The sequence below is a fragment of the Dreissena polymorpha genome, chromosome 6 (genome assembly GCF_020536995.1).
Source record: "Dreissena polymorpha isolate Duluth1 chromosome 6, UMN_Dpol_1.0, whole genome shotgun sequence".
Classification (NCBI taxonomy): Eukaryota; Metazoa; Mollusca; class Bivalvia; order Myida; family Dreissenidae; genus Dreissena; species Dreissena polymorpha.
Window position 1 is genome coordinate 113,855,881 of NC_068360.1, and position 24,349 is coordinate 113,880,229.

Below are 24,349 nucleotides of genomic sequence, written 5' to 3' on the forward strand. Positions count from 1 at the left end.
ATGGCATTGCATTTCATTTATATTAACTAATGAAGCCAGAAGGTTTTTTAAAATTGTCGGACATATAACCTGAACGCGCAGGTGATTTTAAAAGAATTTGGTTTTAAGACCCTTTCTTCCAGTTTATATGATACCTATATAACACTGATGCACTTTTTAATAACTTTAAGTAAAATATGCAACTAAGGTATTTGGTTTTTGCGTGAGGACGCGAAAACAAGTCATCGTAGCCGTGTCGTTTATATAAAAGGAAAACAAAAGGGAAACAACTAAAATATGAAAAGGATTTCCATTTGCGGTCTTCTCCCTTAGGTATTGAATAATTGATGTATACATGCTTATTAAGAAATATGAGATGAAACCTCCTATAGTTGATGTATACAATTATATATTTCGGGCTTATAACATAATATTAATGTTAAAAATTTGAAACAAAAAATCAATATAAAACATTTCATTAAAAACAAAGTTTGCAAACTTTACAATAAACAGAAACAATAATATATTTTTATAAAACGACCACGCACAATATTTGAAACTACAATTCTTAATAAACTCAAACAGTGAAGCATATATGCATGAGGAGCATAACCAGTGCAATTTGTACAGGTTAAAATAACACAGCCAATTCAAAAGATATCGTGAAGATATGTATGCAGACAGCATTACTATAAAATACAATTAAAGAAGCATATTACAGACAAACGACGAAACCATATGTTCTTAAATTTTTGTCAAAACATAATGAATTTAATAATAAAAATGTAATGTTCAATCCAAAATGTTGGAGAATAAAACATCAGTCATTTATATTTATTTTAACCACATACATAATATCAATTCATCAATACTATTTCAGAAAATATATATTAACAACTAAAAAGATAATAAAAATGCTTAATACATATCCTGCTTAAGTATGCAGATGTTTTATAATGTAAAAAGGAAAGCACATTTGCCTTTGTTTGAAACATCTGTATTCGTTCAAAAACATCAATTAACATGTACAACATATATATAAAACAGTTCCATTATTTTAAAATAAAAACAGGTCTATACAAAACTCTTTTTAATTTTTAATAGCCACTATGATTGTCTTAATCCTTTTCAATTTTTTTCTTTTGCAGACGTCTGACAAAATCAACACAACCACTAATAACCGCTCCCTACAACATTGAATGGTGTGTGACCCCGATCTTCCTTGCTCAGGTCAGGGTTCTCGCCCTTGAACTGCGAGGAGTTACCACCCTTTGATCGGTTGGAATACACCACGTGCACCTGACCGGAGTCTGTGACCATGTCCTTGTAGGGAATGTCAAACATAGGCTGACCCGACACGTCGACCCTCGCCAGGTACGAGTTATCCGCCCTGCTTCCGTAAGAGTTATTAAACATCGACCTGTAAGGGTTGTCGGTCTTGGGGTAAAGGGAGTTGCCGGCCCTGATCTGTTCGGAGTACGCTACCTTTCGTTTCAGTGACTCTTCGAATTGGATCTTGCGCTCAAGCTCAATTTGGCTCGGTGGTATGATCTCCACTTTTGGTTGCTTGCAACACTGCCTGTTCCACGATTTCCGAACCTGAAATTGTACGACGTGTTTTGTGATCATCGATATTAATAAAGTGCGTGTGTGTTGTTCACAGTTTTCATATCGCAATGAAACGTGCATTAGTTTGTTAGTGAAATCAGAGAATTTTTAAATTATATGTGATACGCATAAATGTTCTTTTGTTCCATCAATTTTTACATGTTTTTTTTTTATTTTACAGATCAGATAGAAAACGTAAACCTTTGATTTATAAAGGGACTTTTTCAGATTATTTCGAAAGGGCAATTTTCATATGCCATAGATTCATTGCAAAATGTAGTTATTCTATTTCAACAAGCTAATATATATAATATATGAGTCTAAATATTCAATACAAAATATCGGTTGGTTTATGTCTTACCACCAATAAAAAAATGGACAAATAATAATTAAAGATTTTATAACGCTGCTCGTCAATGCTTAACAAAATGTGTTGATTACGGACATATGGTTTCAAACACAAATGTAAATTGACCAGCTTAAATGGTATATGAGTCTATTAAGAATTTGCTTTAAATGATCCCGTAATCGAATCCAGAAAAGGTAATACGTTCAGGATAAAATGTATGCTGTTAAAACATTTCATACTTTTTTAAACTACCTAAATCTGAGAACAAGTCCGATAAAACGAAGCTTGTTTAGAATTTCAACATACAACTACATTTAATTTGACGACAGAGAATACTTACCTCTCTGTCGCGAGTAACGAAGAGGACAAAGATAAGGACGCCAATGATAGCGCTTAGGATGGCAAACAGGTAATGGAAGGCGAGATTGGTGTTCTCAACGGACAGGTAAGAGAATATCCAGGCCGCAGCTGAAACAGAAGCATAGTCATCTATTAATGTGATTGGGATCGCTACTGTAGTCACATTCGTTGTCATGGTGATGCAGTTATCAGTATTCATGTCCTTAAAAGCAAAATCATAATACAGATTATCATCGTCATCGTTATCGTCATCACCATCATTTTCATCATCAGTAGCATTATCACCATCAGCAGCATCATCATTCAGCCTTTATGCTCTCCATTCTCCCTTTTCTCCCACTCACGATCTTCGTAATCGTTACACTCATCCTCGTGGTCGTTAATAATCAACATAATCATCTCCTTTTCTATCAAATTTATCAGTAGTATTATCATCATCAACACAGTATCATTATCATAGCAAAAATAAAAAATAAACATAATTAAGAAGAATGATTATATATTCACCATATGTATCCTTATCACCTTAATAACAAATATCTTCATCGCCATGACTATCATCGAGGATAAAAGAATAATGATTGCTTTGATTCTCAACACCCAGTTAATCAGTTAATACTTAAACGTATAAATCGTTATGAACACCATCTTTTAATAAATCTGATGACGAAATAAACATACATAAATATATAAATAGATAGTCATGATTTGTTTAAGATTAGTAAGAAGAATAATATATGCACACATATATATACCGTACCCAAAAATACGAAGACCGTGAGGGTCGCATTTGCGTAAAGCAGGGCCACGCGGCGTTTAGATTGGTGCAACTTCAACTTCGCATTACGCCAACGACACAGGCGCATAGCGAGCAGGGCCAGGATAACAATGTTTGCCAGCACGATAGCGCCTAGAGGAATCACTAGGGCGTAGCCGACATTCCTGGGGCCGAACCAGCAACTGGAAGGCAGGCGATGTGTATTATTTTTAAGTATTTTTTTACAAATTGTGTATTCATATATTGGCACAAATTATAATTCACAGCCCAGACTGAAAAGGACTGCAGCCTTTATATGTTACAACTGTAAAAACACGAACTTTTATTTCGCGAAATATATTGTGCTATGATAACTGGTGTTTACTGTAACTACATTTCGCATTTCAATATGAACTACTTGTGAACTAAAGACATAAAAACTGCATACATTTGAAATATGCGAAATTCGTCGACATGGAAACGATTCCAATAGGCAATTCAAATTTTCTAGACATCTTATTCTAAACTTCGATAAAAATGATACTCTAAAAATACAACAGTTTCGTGCGAATTCATACTAAATATGCAAGCATAGGTAAGCATAAATACTGACAATCCTTTGTCCCCGTAGTACATATCGTGGTTAAGGGCGAGAAAGAAGATCACAGGAATCAGAGGAATACCTGGAAATCAAAAGCTCTGTTTGCATAGTTTGCCTTCTTCAACATCTTGCTCCGATTTCTCAATTTATCATAAGTCGGTTTCAACAGAATAAGCTTAAACTAAACATTTTTATTTTTCAGTAAAATATACACATATGTTAATATTAACTGTATGAAGTTTTAAAAACAATTTATATTCGATCATGCAATAAATCGGTGCTCGAAGCGATAAGAACATCGTTTGTACTGTAGCAAGCAGCCACTATCAACTATGCATGCATAAACAGCCGTGTGTCCTATCATCTTGAGGACATTTTGAAATTAAATAATTTTTAAAACAAAATAAACCAAAACTACTTGCATCAATAGAAACATACCCCAACTGATATATACAAGGTATTTTACTATGCATAAAGTATATATGGTGTGAAGGTATTCAACTATAAATTAAAGTAACGGGGATACAAGTATATAATTAATAACGAATTGTTTTATAAACTTAACACGAAATCGGTAATTATGGTTTCGATTACAGTAAGCGGCAATGAGTCACAACCATTGGCACATGCAATACAGTGTTTGCAGGAAGGACATTCTCTATGAACTCCATTACCTACAGGCTAATGTTTTACCTAAAACAACACTAAGTTCCACCATCACACATACTCCTAGACGAAACTGATATAGACCCATATCGACCTACGCATGGGCGTGCATAGGTGTCAAATCTTTCTTACTTGGTCTGTAGTAAAAAAAAATCCATTCACTACGAACTACATTTTTACTTTTTCATAAGGCAACACTTTATCCCGTTCTCAAACATTACCCCATGCGGCGATTAGGCACACCCACAGAAACCTGGGACCCGGCTTCTGCATGTAGGACAGCGCCTTGTACTGCAGCAGCGACTCCATGAACACCCACATAAACGACGCCAACAAGAAGTATTGCAGGAATGCCTTAAAGCGAACATGCCCGATTTGTATATGTATTACATTGTAATATATTGATTAAAAATATGTTACAATAACACAAAATAGATAAGAAAAATTGTACATAGAAGACGAATTTCATAAAATGCAGCATAGACAAATTAGCGCCCCGAGCCGATTGTGATTAAGATATTTCGTACATATTTTCCTACAATAACCGAAGCAGTCGTCTTTTAATTAGGATCGGAGTTAGTGTTCGTGAATTCTATACACAGATGGTGACGTCACTACGTTATTGTCACCTCTATACTTAGACGCATCACATCCCCCTGGTTTGGGGAATTATGCTTCCGCCAAAGTAGTTTTGCGTAGGAATGCAAATGTTTATAATTAAAGGAAAATCGTTTTTTATTGTGTGTTTAATACGGAATGTTCTCTAAAGAAACGTTATTTTATTGTGTTAAAATATGATTTTGAATGTCTGTTAAGACTGATAGCGATTAATAGAAGCACAATTACCTGACCTGTTTTCGCTTTCACTTTTCACTCGTAAAAGAAGTGCTACCTACAATTAGTTTAATTTAAACCTATTTATTTTAGCTCGATTGCATAGAAAGTAATTCCAACTTATTTGAAATGCTCTCGAGTCCGTTTCCTGGGCCTAGAACCAGTACTTGGTGTCTATATGGGAGATCGAAAGAACGCTCCCACAGCGGGGATCGAACCCGTGACCTCCCGGTCGCTAGGCGGACACCATATCCATTACACCACGGCGACCTCAAATACCTACAATTCCTTTCGCGTTAGTACACAGGTCAGTAGGACCGGTGTATACACAATGAGTGTTCGTGTGTCGTATGAATAGATATCGTTGCAGGAAATTAAATTAATTTTGATTCACATCGTACATGCATGATATACATGCAGGCAAATTCGATTGTACATACAAATTCGATTTCAGAATTCAATATCTGGCTTATTTCGCATTTTTCGTTACATGATCTTCTTAACTTTTATTTTAATCTATATTGAAATATATTGCATAATAAGTTTTTTTTACACATTTTATATAAATTTATAAATATTTGACCAAATCGTGCATACTCGCTAAAGTACTTATTCAAATAAGTGACGATCTCGTATGAACAGATAAACACAGTGACGGTATGCAGTCGCGAATATGGTCTGTTATTCAATCTAAATGACCAAAACACAAACCAAAGTTTGCATAAAAATGAATTATTAGTAATTGTATACCCAACATTGGATAAAAACGTTAGTAATTGTAATAAATACATGATTATTTACAATTATTATTAATACCAGTAGTATATACCCGACTGTGTATGATATTGCTATTAACCTTATTACATACCTGACTGTGTATAAACAATGTTCTCAACGTATTATATACCTGAATGTGTAAAGTCTTTTTTTAAGAAACAACAACAAAATGTTTTCATAAATAAATAACGCGTGCAATCATATTTTCAAACAACGTATTTTTGTAATATTATCTCCGCCAATGAAAAGGGCTGATCCCACTCACCGACACGACGATACATCCGGTGTACGTGTTCGACCTGTCCATGCCCGCCACGAACACGAGGTTGTAGATGCTAATGGCTGCACTTATATTCACTATCACTTTCTGGCCCATGGCCTTGCGAAGGTGCCTTTAATTGAAAAACATCGTAGCAGTTATCACCAATGCGCTTTTGAGAACAATATGATTGAATAATGGGCATTTAAAATAACATATGTTATGTTTTGGAAAGGACAGAATTTATAAATAATGCAACCACAAATACCTGTGGAGAAAACCATATCTAGGGACAGAGGCTGTGTGAGATACTAGAAAGAACGCCAGAAAGGCGGACCTGTTTTATTTCTGTGTGTTTCTTTTTGTTCTGTGAGGGTGTGCGGTGTCAATAATCCAGCTTGCCATAAAATAAACAGTTATGTAGTGGAGGGTTTGACGCCAATGCAGTATCAATGTGCTTATTTTCGTTGTATGGCCAGTCTGTACCTACCGAAATACAAGGAATGCCACTATGACAAGCCCCAGACAGACGATGGACAAGGACAAGCCCACCTTGATCACAATACTGAGAATCTCAGCTACACTTTCATCTAATGTCGGGTTCTGAAAATCAGAAGTGAAGAATCAAAATTCAAACGTCAAAGATGGTTGCAGAAAACGTTAAAGAGGTAAAACTACCAAATTACGCTATAACTGCACAATTCAATTTAACGCACGGCACTTAAAACACAACACTTTTACATTTCTTGTTTCTAAAAACGGCTTATGATGTAAACTTGATATGTCATTCATTGTTGTTTGCAGACTATTCGATGGCAAAATCGACCGTGTTATTGAACACAGGCTCATGCCGCACGTGCAAACCATGTTTTTGAAAAGTAGCTTTTAACAAAGAAAACAGCTTATACCGTACGTGCAATCGGCGTATTTCCAAAGTAGCCCTTATCACAGACCAAATGATGGCCATGTCATCATTACTAAACCAAAATAATTATTGTGATGAGTTTAACATGGGTGTAAATGCATGACATTCAACTCTTTTGTAACCTGTGGGAACTTGAATCTACCAGTGTTCGGGAATTAATGAACATTCCATCGGAATTAAAATTATATTATTGTTTCTCGATGAAGAAATATGTCAATCTTCCATTAGACTTTTGTTATGAGTTGACATACATGATACTGGGCAACGTTTTAAATAGTTTGTAGTGAAAGTAAATATTGTTAGCTATTGTTATTTTTGTGTAGTTTTTTCGTCGTTAAATAATTTAGAAATTTTGATTAGTGTATATGTTGCTTTAGAAGAGCCTTTGAGTGCACATGTAGACACATACACTCATATTCATAGATCGATATAATCAAGTTATGTGTAACCATACCACTATAATGGCAAAGTTTGTAAGGTGGTTGCAGACGCATGTGATCTTGGCGTTGTCCGAACGCACGGATGCGCACCCGTCTGTGAGCCACCCTCCGTATCCACCGTTGAGGCTGAGGTTCCAATAGACACACTTCTGTTCACCGCGAATCTGTGTTATATGTAAATATTAGGCAATGCGAATGAAGTATTAAAGGGGCCTTTTCACGTTTCAAATTGGGTAAATTGACAAAATTGAGAAAAAGTTGTTTCAGATTCGCAAATTTTCGTTTTAGTTATGATATTTGTGAGGAAACAGTAATACTGAACATTAACCATTGCTCTAAAATAGCCATTATATGCATCTTTTCACGATTTAAAAACCCGAACATTATAAAACGTTGCAACGCGAAACGAATTAGTAATTTGGAGAGTTCTGTTTGTGTTCTTATATTTGTGAAACTACGAGGATTGCTTATATAAAGTATAAAATGCATATAACATTGTAGCCTGAAGGATGGCCGAGTGGCCAAAGTGGTAGACTTTTTACTCCATGACTCCAGGGGTCAGTGGTTCGAGCCCTGCTGAGGATTACCTGTGTTGTTTTTTTTTAATTTTATTTTTTATTTTTTACTGGAGCTTTTTATATACAATGTTTACATTTATCAATATTAAACATTTAATGACAAACTTCCAAACATGGCAAAATCTGTGAAAAGGCCCCTTTAAGTCGTCGATCCAAGCATATTTTTTTAATAACGGCGTTGATACTTCAATCAGATTGGCATCCTGATAAATACTACTAAAACCTGATTGAAACCATTGAAGGTCATGACAAAGACACACACAGTTTGCTCGTCAAAGAAAGTGCCATCGTTCAAAGGATGAAATAAACAAAATTAGTTATTAATCAAAACGAAAGAAACTGGCTTCACGGTGTGAAGTACTATTATGACGACTCATATGACCAACTGAAGTGATTAATTCAATCTCGTCGCTTTACGTCATTGCTTGCATGTCAGAAAAAAGAAAATCACTAATTTGACTAATTTGGCACTACACTGCCTGCTGCACAAATCCTTTAAATATAACGTTTCGGTCAGGTCTACACTTATCCAAAGATTGCACACAAATATCAATCACATATAGCTGCATATGGTTTTAATGAATTTGATATGTTCTTCGTCAAATGCAACAACACATAAAGACAGCAGTGTCAAAAAGCTACAATAATCTGGTTATTAAAACATGATACGCAAAGATGTCATACATACGAATTTAGAAACTTACTCCGAACGTCTTGAAGATTATTGTAACGTTGTTAGCTCCAAGCTCAGTAACGTCTTTGTCATTCGCTTTGAGCTTCGCAGAAATCACTTTACTGTTCATTTTTTTTGTACTGTTCAGTTCTTTAAATAGATTCACGGTGTTGTAGACGTGAAATGTTGTTCTTGCCTTCTTCCCTATAATAATAATTGTTTAAGACTGGTCCGACATAAGAGAAAAAGGATCAGGCGTTGCCTCACACTCTCGGTCTTGGTGCTAACAAGATTAATAGCTTTCAAAGAAAACCATGTGTTTGTTTTAATTTTCAATAAGGATAAAGAACCAAATTGGCTTTTCTATGACTTTTTGCTTCCGTATTTTCAGAACTGCGTGCTCCTCCAAATCTGAGTTCTTTTTGTGCATATATATTAATCACAGTTACTCCGACAAATGTAAACACATATTCTGAATTTATGCGGTAAAATATACCCCGTGTGTATCGTTATATGTGTCATATATCTGTTCTTATATGCAATAGGCAGCAGAGTTTACCGTTACAGCATGAATGAAATCCGTTTTAAGTGGAAAGCAAAAGGGCTTACCCTTAGTTGAACATTTTGCAGTCATATATTTTGAGTTTTGAATAAAAGACATTATAACATTTAGCTTGAAGTCTAAGACTTAAAAAATAAAACTGGGATGTTTAGATTATTTAATTATTTTCGTATTCCTGTTATAAACTTGCGAGTTAATCTCAACTTAAATTTCACTTATATAAAAATGTCGATGTCATATTTACAATGAGTCAATGAATTCATCAAAAAGCATTTCACTTCTAACGGTTGTTATGTTATTAAAGTAAATAAGAGTTGTTTCTTTGAAGCAACTTTTAATATTGTTTGATGATATCATAGAATGATTTGTACATGGACAAACAATTGTTCTTTAAAAAAAAAATACCTTTTATTAACGCCTCATCGAACTTCACAACCACGTCTATGTCATCTTCATCGCTTTCAACAAAGTTGGAATTGACGTCATCAATTGATTCTTCAGAAATCTTATCTGAATTCGTTGACTTAAATTGGAATCCAATGACAGGCCTTTGGACGTTTGCTGATTGCTCAATAATTCTGATGGCCACCGTATTTCCAACAAATGTTACCGATCCGTTAGTGACGTTGAATGATGACGTCAAACTGTCCATGACTTTGATGAGTCTAAATATGAAATATGGTTGTAAAATATATACGAAACTATGCTTCGAAATGAACATGATAGTAAATATATTTACAGAACCAAATGAGCTCAATAAATACGGAAGAAAATGTATCGTACAAAGAGATATACAGCAATCCTGTATTGTATTAAATGCACGAATCATATATTTATAGATCAATATATACGACACTATAGTAAACATAAAACACTATCAACATTATTTTGCATCAGACGATATACCTCTTGGGAATTTTGAGTGTGGCCGGTGGAAAAATAATACGAATTGCATAAAAAAGGTAAAGGTGAGGTTTTTATATTGTATAAACTACAAACACATCAGTTTTGTTCATTTAAATTGTTTCTAAAAACACAAACATTGCGAATAGTTCCAACCTGTTGGTCACTTTGTCGAACTCTTGTGCCTTGTATAAGATATCTGAATCAGTTCCCATTATGTTGCTGACAATATTCAGCGCCAAATGTATATCCTGTAAAGTAGATATATCAGTAAATGAAGTAGGTATATAGATATCTTTGATCAAACATAAGCTGGAATATGCGGTAAAGATTATCCGCAGTAACCTTAACATCGTTCGATAAACTTTAAGAAACCCAATTATGTGAGTGGATTAAAAAGTTGTCATGATATTTGAAATATGTTTTATCTGAAAATAGCAATAAACTTATGATGCATAATCTATGAAATGAAAACTCATCGCAAGAAATGAGTATAGCGTTTTTAATGTCTTTTGTCAGAGAGAAATTCCGGAGAATGTATTTTATTAAGCACTACACTTAACCAATGATATACTTTTTAAAAAATGGGATCGTAAATACGTTTGATCATATGACGATATTTTGTTTTGTATGCAGGTGTACCTCTTTCTTTCTTTGACCATCCGACTTATTTATGTATTTCTCAAGAATGCCAACAGCAAAGATAACGTCGGCGTCCGTCACATTTATTTCGAACGAAGTCATATTCAACGTCAAGTTAAGAGTAGTTTGGTAGTTGGTTTCGTTGATGCTCTACAAACATAACAACAGACAAGAGGATGCATTCATAAATAGAATACACCTTTGCGTTGATAGATGTTCGATTTTATATGCACGAATTTTTTTACGTTACACTGCTGCATAGCCTAGGAATGTATAAATTGTTTCAAAGGAAATTCATCACATATTTCAAATACATAACCTATTATTTGAACATACAAATTATGCAAGGCCCGTATTCACAAACGTTTGAAGTCAAACGTATGGACTCAGACATAATAAAAGAATCAAAACATTTTTTTTCCTTAATTCGTATCATACAGCAATCACATTCAGTATAAATATTATATTAAATAGAACTACGCAAACGTCTCTTTTAATTCATATGACATGATTTTATATCTCTAGAATTTTTTTATATTTTAATTTGGGAATATAAGTCTGAGTATATATTTTAAACTTAAAACAATTGTGAATACGCGCCTAAGTTATCCTTGTGCGAAACGAGCGGTTTCAAATCATATTAAGGCCACAACTTAACACTTAATGAGTTGAGTAGGGTAATGATTCAGTTTTAACATTCATCTCATAGGTCGGTCTTCGTAAAAAGTGTTTAATCGTCAAATAAAATTAAAAATATTTGAACCTTGTTTTGCAGCGTGTTTCTTCGTAAAATCAAACTAATTTGATTGCCTAATATGCAATCAAATTATTCGTTATACAGGCATAAAACGTTTAAAGACAGGCGAATGGAAAACCATCACATCAGCCATGCTAATTAACCCATTTATGCCTGGCGTCTAGAAAAAAAGGCATTGGCAAACAGCGTAGACCCAGATGAGACGCCGCATCATGCGGCGTCTCATCAGGGTTGTTTGCTAAAAGTAATTTCTTTAAGAAATATTCTAAATATAGAAATAAATACTAGACATCCCGAATTTTGGAAATAAGTTTATCCAATTAAGAAGAATGGGAGAGTCCACTAGGCATAAATGGGTTAATGCTAGCTAATTAAAGACGCGCGAAAATAAAAAGGAGGCAACGACAGCATCTCCGAAAATCGTTCAAAGCACCAGGCAGAGATATGAATCATTTAGGATTTGGATAGTATTAAAATAATTAGCTTTCTTTGAATGCTCAAAATAACAGCAAAAGAACCCAACGAAAGTACAGATAAATTATTAAATGATAAAAACACTACACAATATATTTTTAAAATAAATAGTTATAGAAATTTCGAATAATTATCTTCCGTTATATCCATTCCCAATTATCTCACTATTCTTCATGATAATGGGAGATAAAACATTGAACTAATTTAAAATTAAAGTTTTGAGATTTGTAAATGCAAATTCAATAAGTGCCTTCATGTACAATCAAGCAAATTCCTTCGTCATTCTAAAGCACGTGACTTACCAGAGACAGATTTCGAAGCAATCCGGAGGCGCTTGAATTGGATAAGGCTGAAAACGTATAGTGTTAATCATAAAACATGATGCATAGCATGTATAAGTTGACACCCTCTGTCAACTAGAAATGTTGCAATACATGCAATTATGGCGCATATTGTAATGTCGAGACATTGAAACATAAAATAAACCCTTGTAAATGAGTTTAAAAAGATGTCAAATTACGTTTACTTAAAAGAAAATATTTTCGTTTGAAAGCAATGCATGTAACTCAGATTTTAAGCCGTTTGGTGCTATAATAATATAAAACGCGTTCTGACAAAACTGGGCATAATGCATGTGCGTAAAGTGTCGTCCCAGATTAGCCTGTGCAGTCCGCACAGGCTAATCAGGGACAACACTTTCCGCTTGTATGGTATTTTTCGTTTAAAGAAGTCTCTTCTACTCGAAAATCAAGTTAAGGCGGAAAGTGTCGTCCCTGATTAGCCTGTGCGGACTACGCACATGCATTAAACCCAGTATTCTCAGAACGCGACTCATATATTTTCTGCAGGCCATTTAACACGAACGTAATGTACTCACTTCACTTTTCGCCAAGAGCATCAAACACTATCGCATGAACATAAACTTTACGAAAAATGATCACCAAAGTTGTATTATTGGGCCGATTGCAATTCATTGTTTTGTATTTTATTTGGTAAAGTTATGTAATTGTAATCGTTAAGGGAAGTAATATGTTTAGTAAACCTATTTTTGGGGAATAAGGCTTGAAATATATGATATCTAATTAATTCAAGTTTAATATTATCGTGGTTACCATGGTTTCCACATTACAGAGGTAAAATAACGCAGGGATTAGAGTTGCAAAACTGGATCGATCACAAGGCAAATATCACTTATATCAACACTAAATTAAAAGTGTATACAGTAAGTAAAATTTGCATTATTTTCACCCTTACCATGCTCACACGTGACGCCTGTGAACAACATCGAACACGAACACGTGTAAAAGCCCTTGAAATCAGTGCACGTGCCACCATTCCGGCACGGGTTGGACAGACACTCATTCACGGCGTTCCCGTCCTCGCAGCGCGCGCCAATGAAGCCATCTGCGCATGCGCAAGTATAGTTTGCGACACCGTCGACACACATGGCGCCGTTCCGACACTCGTGGTTGACGCATTCGTCTATGTCTATTGACGAAAACGTATTGACACGTAGAAACATTTGAAAAAACAAGATATGTGTTTGTCAGAAACACTATGCCCCCTTCTGCGCCGCTTTGAAGCTATATATTTGACCCTTGACCTTGAAGCATGACCTTGACCTTGACCTTTCACCACTCAAAATGTGCAGCTCCATGAGATACACATGCATGCAAAATATCAAGTTGCTATCTTTAATATTGCAAAATTAATAGCAAATGTTAAAGTTTAACGCAAGCACACAAACAAACCAACAACCAACAAACCAACAGACAGGGCCAAAAACAATATGTCCCCCACTATAGTGGCGGGGACATAAAAACCTACATCAACAAGTATTCACATATTGTGCGAATTACTGCGATGCATATTTGGCGGTTTGTTCTTATCGTATAAAAGGGGGGAAGACCGATTACCGATAAATTGGTATGCGATCGCATCTTAATTCATAGGAATACCCAAACTAGTTAAATAACATGTGTTTGGGATCAGTCTTGAAATAAGTTCCACAGGTTTTCTTCCCTACATTATTCAATGACATTCGTTTTTTATTGGCATTCGTATAAGCACTAAGTACAGGCAATGGGTAGAGCGGCTTAGCTGTCATTTGAAAAGTGAGAGCAGTGTAACATACAGCCTGGATACGCCGTTCAAAAGGCGAACATACTCACTTGTCTCGCACAAAGTCCCGTTGAATCCCATCGCGCATGCGCACTTGTATCCGGTAAAAACGTCGACGCAAATTCCGCCATTGTTGCAAGGAGAGCTCAGACATTCATTAAAATCTAAATAAATAAATACATGATAACATAGAAGGGTTTATCTGTTTAACCGCATAAAGGGTGTATTCGACAGTGACTATCATGACGTTTGTAAGAAATATTGTGAATATGTATTATGAGGAGTATTTTCAATTTTTTGTCCTGGACATTCGATTGATCAGTTTTTTTATTACAACTAGTTCTAATGACGAAGCAACAATTAAGTATGTTTCATGTTCTTTAGAGCGTAGATTCGTATAAACCAGCAATACTTTCAACTTCTAATATGTACATGTACAAATCCCATGTGTGACGTCATTTACATGATTAACAGAAATAATTAAATTTGAAAAAGATAATAAAAAGTAAGTGTCATGGTCAAAATACACGGAATATTATGTATTCATCACTACATTATATAACGTGACAAATTGTAAGATAAAATTCGTTTTGAACACCTAAGGATGTGTTTGAATCATTTGAATGCGATGGAATTGTATGGATTTTAATAAATTGTGTAGGCCATTTCCCACTTTGATGATAAGACGCTTATTCTATACTGACAATCATTTCGGAATTTCAATATTCATAATTCCTTTAGGATAATCTATTTGTGGGGATTTTATCATAACATCGGTCATGTGGGTTTTTAAAGTAATTTTTTTACCTAGCTCGCAGTATTTTCCACTGTAACCGGTAGTACAGACGCAGACAAAGTCCAACACTGTGCTGATGCAGTTGGCTTCATGCGAACAGTTGTGGTTCATGCAGTGGTCAATGACTGAATCAATCATGAACAAAATATGATGAAAGGATACTTGTTACTTAGGAGATGTGTTGAGAATTTTAAACAGTGTTAACAATCTTTGTATACAAACACATTCAGCGATTTGTTTAAGTTTAATTTAGTATGTGCATAGTATTTTAAATTAGGTTTGTATTGTTGGAAACCATCGAATTCAGTGCATCGCCTTTATATTTAGTGGAACTTTAACAACAATCGCACGTTGTTTCTATTGATCATATCGGTCTCCCAATGGCAATACCTTTTCATGACAAATGCAAGTGCGTGAATAATATTCATGAACATGTTTCCAATCAATCCATGAAAACTGGCAACATATCTATCAGTTATATATAGCAAATATATTGTCTTTTTTAACACATACTCATTCATGATTTTTAAAATACTCATCATCATGATAATCTACAAACGTATGGCTTTTAGGTCATTTTCACGTATGTTGTTAATTTTATGTACTAAAACACAACGTAACACTTAAAAAATTGCTTTCAATGAATGATCGAATTTTTATGTCTTAAGTGGTTAAAGAAAAAAAAACATACGGCATTTTACTATAACCACTTTTGAATAAAATTCGATAATACACCGAATCAATACGCATACTTTATGTTTGTGTTTGCAACTCAGTTCAATCACGATATTTACTATATTTAAAAGGAAATTAACACACCAAAACTAGACTTGGCGAAAAGCTATTCTATTAAGTTCTGCATTGTTCACTGACTCGATCTTGAATGTTACTTCTAATCGGAATAAGAATTCAAAATAATCTTCTTTTTAATGTTTTAGTCGGATGATGTCTTCAGATAGCATTTAACTAGATTAACTTTTTAAACATGTTTTTTTACTAGAGCGTAGAGTAATAAATGCAATGCAGCATCACTAATTCGGTTTTTAAACCGCGGTTCTAACTATTCGACAAACAGTATAAATGCAAGTTTATTTGGGTCTATATATAATTTATTTTAGTTGTGAATAGTCGCATGTTGATGCTGAGATAAAAAAAATCCACAATTGTTAATCGCCTGGAGCTTTTCATTTGCCACTACAACGATTTAATCAAAGTGTAGTTACTCTCTGAAAATAAACTTTTATTCAAACCAATGAAATCTCCTCACTTGATTCACATTTTGTGCCCGTGTAACCTGGTGGACAGGTACATGTATACTTGTTCACGCCGTCTATGCATGCGCCGTAAACACACGGATTACTCGCACATTCGTTTGTATCTGAAAAACACCAATCACGTTTCATTAATCATGTAGAGCTATTAACTATTTCTTCTTTATAAGTGAACATAGCATTCGCTGTGTTGTAAGTTGTTTTCCATCACAATTTCAACCATGTGAAATTTCAGCTGCACCGACAGAAAAAGGAGTGAAACTATAATATATCACAATGTCATTGTTTACTTGTGAACGGATGAAAATCATTCTAACGCATTACAAACGGATTAGACAGTCAATATAATCAATAGACACTCCACAAAATCACTATAGCAATCACAAATCATTAGAAATAGTACACGATCCTCAGACGCAGCACAAAAGCATTATACAAGGTACAAAAGCACCCGACACAGTTTAAAAGCATTACAGACAGCAAACAACACTACACACTTAACAAGAGCAACAGTTGCTGCGAAAAGCTCTAGACACGTAAAAACACTTGGCATCGCTTTAAAACACCAGAAAAGCACTAGACAAGGCAGAAAAACTATAAAAATGAAAAGCAAAAAAAACACACAAGACTCGTCAGAAAAATACGTTACACACAACAAAATCACTAGAAACGATACAAAAACATTATACGCTAAACAAAACAAAACATTTTACAGAACACAACAACACTAGACACGTCATAAAACACTATGCATATAAGAAACCCACTAGCTACAGCCCAAAACACTGGAAACGTCACAAAACAATAAAAAGACACAGCTTCGACACAGCAAATAAAACCATAGACATACATGTAGCATAACACAACTAGATTAAGAACATAAGCACTAAACACCTAACAAAATACTGTAGACAGCACCAAAACACTAGACACGGGATACACACAATATACAGAGAACGAAAGCAAACACGTATCAACGACAAAAACAGTATCTAACGAAGTTTATCGGATTGCAAAGCGTATATGATTTTAACTGACTTTATGAACAAAAAAAAACTATGTTTATTTCACATAATAACTTGTATATACGATGTGCTGATGCCATCATATTATTCAATATTAAATAACAAAATTCAACAAACTCGGTGTTATTTCAAGCATGTACGTAACTTATAAAATCATTTGATTCCTTACGGTATAAAAACAAAATGTCATACATTTTTCATTACCAAAATATTTGTGAATTCCTTTTAAGTAAGCTAGAACAAACAACCGTTTGTTGTAAAGGACATTTTTAATTTCAAAACCATGTACTGTTAAAACAAAAAAACAACAACCGCTTCTTAAAGAAATTGATGTTTAGGAATGAAATAAACTTGAAACAGTCGGTTAATTTACATATACAAGTAAATGACCATCAACAATATAATATTCTTAGAAATGAATGAGAGAAGAATTAATGTTACATTTTTTTCTAAATAAAAATGTTTTAGTATAAGTATTCTGTTAATTAAAATATATGTTTTTTCATTACGGAACTTTGACAATTTACATAAGACATAGTATTCACATTAATATTCATGCATAGTTTTTACATGACTATGAGCTTGTTTTGCAATATATATATATATATATATATATATATATATATATATATATATATATATATATATATATATATATATATACTACTACTACTATTCATGCATAGTTTTTACATGACCATGAGCTTGTTTTGCAATATATATATATATATATATATATATATATATATATATATATATATATGTTACAAGAGTTCAACAATTCCTACCTGCTTCACTGTGTGCATATGCTATTAAGATCCAAGCATATACAATGCGACTTAATTTAATCATGTTTTATTTCAAACTACAGTTATTACTAGAAAGTAGTAATACGTTGATCTTTAAGTGTTTTAAATTCTTAAAGCTAATGTAATATACAGCGTATGTCAGTACACGATACACATTAAATAATCTGAGCGTTTTGAGATCGAGTTTTACATTGTGAATTCGTGATCATCTTTGGCACATTATAAACATTAAAGCTATTTACACACAGATATGATGTACGAAAATTAAGTTCGAGTGACATTTAACACAAAAGATAAAATGGGCTTATATGATACGCAGGGTAGATGCCCAGACTGGCATGTTCAGGGTAGATGCCCAGACTGGCATGTTCAGGGTAGATGCCCAGACTGGCATGTTCAGGGTAGATGCCCAGACTGGCATGTTCATGGGTAGATGCCCAGACTGGCATGTTCATTTTAAATAAATAATTTGCTAAATCCAGGATCCAATGGATTTCTTATTCAAACAGTTACATTTAAGGTTTTTAAACATTATCTTTTTTTTACTGCAATCGATTATTATCAACAAAATATCAAATTTCAAAATAAATTCACACTTCTAAATGTGTCGGTTCAGATTTTTCCTATGCATTCAATGCGTTCTTACAACACGGGGCTATTAATGCACCAAGGCATCTAAATATATGATTAACTATATAAATACTGTAATGCTGCAGTGTGGTATTTTATATTCATTGCTACCTGCACTTACGCTGACAGGAAACAAAAAAAGGTTTAGGAGCATTGACATGTGACGATGCCATGATGAAAACACACATATTCAATTCGGAACGTACACAACTCTTCTTTTTAATGTTAAGAAAATGTTTAGGGCTCGACATGAAGTAAATCTGGCCCCTCCTGTAATATATCAATTGTTCACGTAGTAACAGGATAAACGTATATGTAACTAAAGTATATTACTACAATAAATGTAAATTAACAATAACCATAATTTGTCTTTTATAAAAAAAAATCATGCAGTAGGTTTTAAGTCAAAACTTAAACCCAGACCTTTTTTTTAAATACCACATTCCTCATAAGGAACACATAAACCAGAATACCATTTATGTTATAAAACTGCTTTAAAGTTTATAAAAGGCCTTCGTATTTAATAATGCCAATCTTGGCAGCTTCTATCAATCGTGTCAGCGATTAAATCTATGAACACCGCGTTAAATTGTTGCATTGTTTAAGCAATAAAAGAACACAGATAAAATACATATTCTGTCTCGGTTTATAAAGGGCTAGTCATTTTTAAATTCTAAAGACGTGCATTAAGAATAACTATTAATTGTAAACTGTTGATATATTATTTGAACAATAAACGGGTGCGACGACATGGATATGAGATTCAGGACAGCAACAACAACTATTACTACTACTACTACTACTACTACTACTACTACTACTACTACTACTACTACTACTACTACTACTACTACTACCATTACTACTGCTACTACTACTACTACTACTACTACTACTACTACTACTACTACTACTACTACTACTACTACTACTACTACTACTACTACTACTACTACTACAACTACTACTACTACTTCTGCTACTACTACTGCTTCAACTACAACAACAACAACAACAACTACTACTACTACTACTACTACTACTACTACTACTACTACTTCTTCTACTTCTACTACTACTACTACTACTACTACTACTACTACTACTACTACTACTACTACTCCTACTACTACTACTACAACAACAACAACAACAACTACTACTACTACTATTACTACTACTACTACTACTACTACTACTACTACTACTACTACTACTACTACTACAACTTTTACTACTACTACTACTACAACTAATACTACTACATCTACTACTACTACTACTACTACTGCTGCTACTACTACTACTACTTCTTCTACTACTACTACTACTACTGCTTCTACTACTACTACTACTACTACTACTACTACTACTACTACTACTACTACTACTACTACTACTACTACTACTTCTACTACTGCTGCTGCTGCTGCTGCTGCTACTACTTCTACTACTACTACTACTACTACTACTACTACTACTACTACTACTACTACTACTACTACTACTACTACTCCTACTACTACTACTACTACTAGTAGTAGTACTTCTTCTTATACTACTACTACTACTTCTACTACTACTACTACTACTACTACTACTACTACTACTACTACTACTACTACTACTACTACTACTACTACTACTACTGTTACTACTACTACTACTACTACTACTACTACTACTACTACTACTACTACTACTACTACTGCTACTACTTCTTATACTACTACTACTATTACTTCTACAACTACAACAACAACTACTACTACTACTGCTACTACTACTACTTCTACTACTACTACTACTTCTACTACTACTACTACTACTACTACTACTACTACTACTACTACTACTACTACTACTACTACTACTACTACTACTACTACTCGCCTAAACGATGATCGCTACGCCCACTAAGTCACGTGGCTTGGCGGTTGAAAACCTAGACAAGCAAACACCAAAGAGGCTTCTTTGCCTATAGATTACGCGACATTCTAACACGGCACGTGATTTGTTTTCTATAGACAAAGAAGGAAATCAAGCGTGGGTTATTCTGCAATAACTTATGGGCGGAGCTTAATGTTTCGAAAATAGTTCCGAATAAATAAAGAAAATATTTCAGTAAAATGCACGTGCTAAAACCCGCTCTAAAAGAAATGTAATAAATGTAGCATGTATATAAGTGTAATGAAAAAACTAATTGTATATTTGGTGAGAATTGGCATAACCACGCCTACAAAGAATGTTATTTGTTAGGAAACGTAATTCAGAAAACATTGATAGCATGTCACCTTTTTAGTAGCATCAATACACGTGACGTCATTAAGTTTCTACGATTGTTGTTTTCAATGAAATTGACTTCATTTGCAAACTGTTTATGAATAAAAACGACGTCATATGTTTGTACAATTCAATGACGTCACTAAATATTGAACTTTGTACTAAGAAGGGCGGAGTATTAAAAAATATAGTTCACGTCCTAAAACTTGAACCACATCAATTAGAATCGTGTTAGAATCGAAATAATATATTTCTATGATGGTTAGTTGTCGAATAACCCACAGTAAGTTGTATAGATGCGTGTTATCAAATCACTCGTGCTTCGCACTCGTGATTTAATTCAAACGCATCTATACTCCTTACTGTGGGTAATTCGACAACAAACCATGATAGAAAAATATTATTTCTCAATTTCGGATGATTTTGAAGACTTTTTCGCCCCTATATTAATGGTAAAAGGGGTTTTTGTCATATGTTTATTATGCCAATGCACAAAAATATTAGTTTGCAAAGAACATTTGCTTTGTGTAACGAGTATTTCGGTAGTTCAAACACGCTCCCAAACGCTTGCGCGCTTAACAAAATCTAACCTGTTACTACGTGTAATGTTGGTATTAGTAATAAATTAACACCTCTAAATTGATATTTACCCATGTGATTTACGAAAATACTTACGAAACATTTTGTCCACATGTATTTGACACGAATAGCGCTTTTTAACTGGAATTTTGCTAAGTTTTACACGCTTTCTGACGCCGAGCGGGTACCGAAGTCCAACATGTTACTAGTACTAAGTATAAAAGTGATCTAAATAATATTAAACAGTGTTTATGGGACATTTATCAATCATCATAATTGAAAGTGCAGAACAACAAAACGGTGGCATCGATACGGCTTTATTTAATTGGTAACATAAAACAGTTTTCACTTGGTTTTGACGTGTAAAACGATTTATAACGTTCATTTCGTTAAGTAACGCAAATACCAACATTCCCTATTAGTTTACATACACACGTGATATAAATTCATACTTAATATTGCTTGCATGACATTTTCAGTTTCTGACATTAATTAATTTCTATAAGGGGGATTTAGGTAATTTTGGTTACTCTACACATTTAAGCTTCCCTTCGCACTTGTAAAGACCACATTTCCGCGAAATTGTAAAGACTTTAATTCCAATGATATATATATCTTGAAACCTACTGTACGAGTTTCATAAACCTTTCAGTTTCATAAACCTTACGAGTTTTCAGCATGACACGAATACATGTTTGCATCATATTGAGCTTAAAATGCTGTTCGTATTTTATACCATCTTTGTTATTCATTTATTTAACAGAACAGTTTTGACCGTCAAAACTCTGTTAATACCGTCTATTGTCGCTATCCGGAATTTAGCCTTGGACGTCCAAGTGAGAAGCGCACGCCCAAGTGAGCAGCGCAATAACCACAATACATGTACGCTGTGTTAATCGGGCAGCCAGTTATCAACATATCGCGCGAGATGATACTATATCGCTAAAATATTTTAAATGTAAAATTTCATTTGGTTATTCAGTTGGTGTGATAAAACATTATAACATCTTTGTCACGGTAAACGACATACATATATGTATATTCACTCGCTTAAACTTTTAAATACATACCTAATCTTCTTGTATAGTCCTTATCTAGGATTGTATATTATTCGGTTGAATGACCTCTTCAGACTATCGCAGTGCCTATCTCTATTGCGTGTGTCGTATATTCGTCTCTATTTATTTTTAAATTTAGGTGCGATGCAACAATACACCATGCAACGCATATAATGAATTTCATAATCAACGCCCTTACACTACTGAGTCGTGTATTTGAACATGATTCCAGATTATGGACCGAAATCTTCTACATAATAACAATATTAAACTTCATTTCATGCATTTATGTGTAATCAGTTTAAATCGAGGTATTTAATTATATTGCATCGAAAGCATAACCATTTTGAGACAATCGCGGATCTGTTTTCTGGATAGAACTAGTACTAGGCGCATTGAGAAGCCACACAGAGAATGCTCCCAATCTGCCAATCAAACCCAAGTTCGTATTATCGCAAGGCGGGCATCATATTTATTACAACACCTCTAAATATACATGCCGGTACAATGGATTGGTTAATTTTTAGCTTGAATTAACAAGGCAAAAAATGGCCTATTTAAATATTTGTTTTATATCACTTTAAACCTATTATTTTATAATCGAATATACGTAAATTAAGCAACTCTAGCGCGTAATTTATTTTATCTTTGTAATTATTACTATCATGTTAGAGAATGTTTTCGATAAAACATGTTACCACATTGTTGCACAATTTTTTAATCGTGAATGAATTTGAACGATGTGTGACACTGTGGCAAAAATACACATTTCAATTCAGGTTCTGACTCCCCTTCGTTAAGATTTCGAATGATGTATCATTTTACAATTAGTGAGCAATGTTTAAAAGTGGATCTATAACATACAATCTCAAATCCGCCCCTGATAATGTCGAACGACAAAAATACATTTGAAATGATCCGATGCTCGTACAGAATGACCTGTCTTGTCTTGTTTAATGGAAACATGTTCGTCTTTTCTTTATCTCTAAGTGATATTGACGGTCGAATGTGTCGGTGTAAGTCAGAGTTTATTCACAGGTGATCTTGGCGTCTTGGCGACTGCCTTATGTGCGGACCTGTGTGACAGCGTAGTAAGGCTTGAGTATAATAGATAACTTCGTCTGCCATTCACGTTCACACATACATGTATTGCCAAAGAACATCTCGTTATGTATCAATTTCTAAGTGCAATTCACAAATACTTAAGTTCACATATGCCTAACAACATAACAATTGCGACGCAAAAATTTTAAGTGACGAACATAATTATTTGCTTCTCGTTTATTTGTTAATGCATTTCACGACAGTTTGCAAACAGATTCGTCTTTTGCTGAATATCAATATTCAGCAAAATTCTGAAAAGAACCAGTATGTTGTCGTTAGAGCCCATTCACACGTTGGCATATGAATTTGTTAAGATGCCCACAATTATTGCTGTGTAGCTTATAGCCGCTCACGTGGTTTATCGAGACGCAGTGCTGGTTACCCGACGGCTCAACATGTGCCCAGCCATTAGACATATCAACCGGATGTCCGTCTGTCCAGATGAAGTGAAGAGGTTGCAGCACATCCAGAGAATGGCTCCATCTGAATGTTCATAAAGCATTATTACTCCTGTGTTTCTCAATTAGTC

The 24,349-nt window shown here is 34.2% G+C and overlaps 2 protein-coding genes across 2 annotated transcripts; both read right to left on the bottom strand.

Annotated features, from left to right (window-relative positions):
* Positions 1-1,103: 1,103 nt before the first annotated feature.
* Positions 1,104-4,669, bottom strand: LOC127836621 (adhesion G-protein coupled receptor G2-like). Its single transcript, XM_052363292.1, has 5 exons — positions 4,542-4,669; positions 3,667-3,736; positions 3,057-3,256; positions 2,277-2,404; positions 1,104-1,578 (listed from the first exon to the last, which is right to left on the bottom strand). Exons 1-5 carry the CDS (start codon positions 4,639-4,641, stop codon positions 1,153-1,155), a joined length of 924 nt encoding a protein of 307 aa, XP_052219252.1. The 5' UTR covers positions 4,642-4,669; the 3' UTR covers positions 1,104-1,152.
* A 1,166-nt stretch (positions 4,670-5,835) lies between these two features.
* Positions 5,836-18,615, bottom strand: LOC127835999 (adhesion G protein-coupled receptor E5-like). Its single transcript, XM_052362416.1, has 14 exons — positions 18,501-18,615; positions 16,329-16,439; positions 15,073-15,186; positions 14,316-14,429; positions 13,399-13,632; positions 12,447-12,493; positions 10,914-11,063; positions 10,428-10,522; positions 9,774-10,033; positions 8,838-9,010; positions 7,570-7,719; positions 6,681-6,793; positions 6,197-6,323; positions 5,836-5,844 (listed from the first exon to the last, which is right to left on the bottom strand). Exons 1-14 carry the CDS (start codon positions 18,613-18,615, stop codon positions 5,836-5,838), a joined length of 1,812 nt encoding a protein of 603 aa, XP_052218376.1.
* Positions 18,616-24,349: the final 5,734 nt, after the last annotated feature.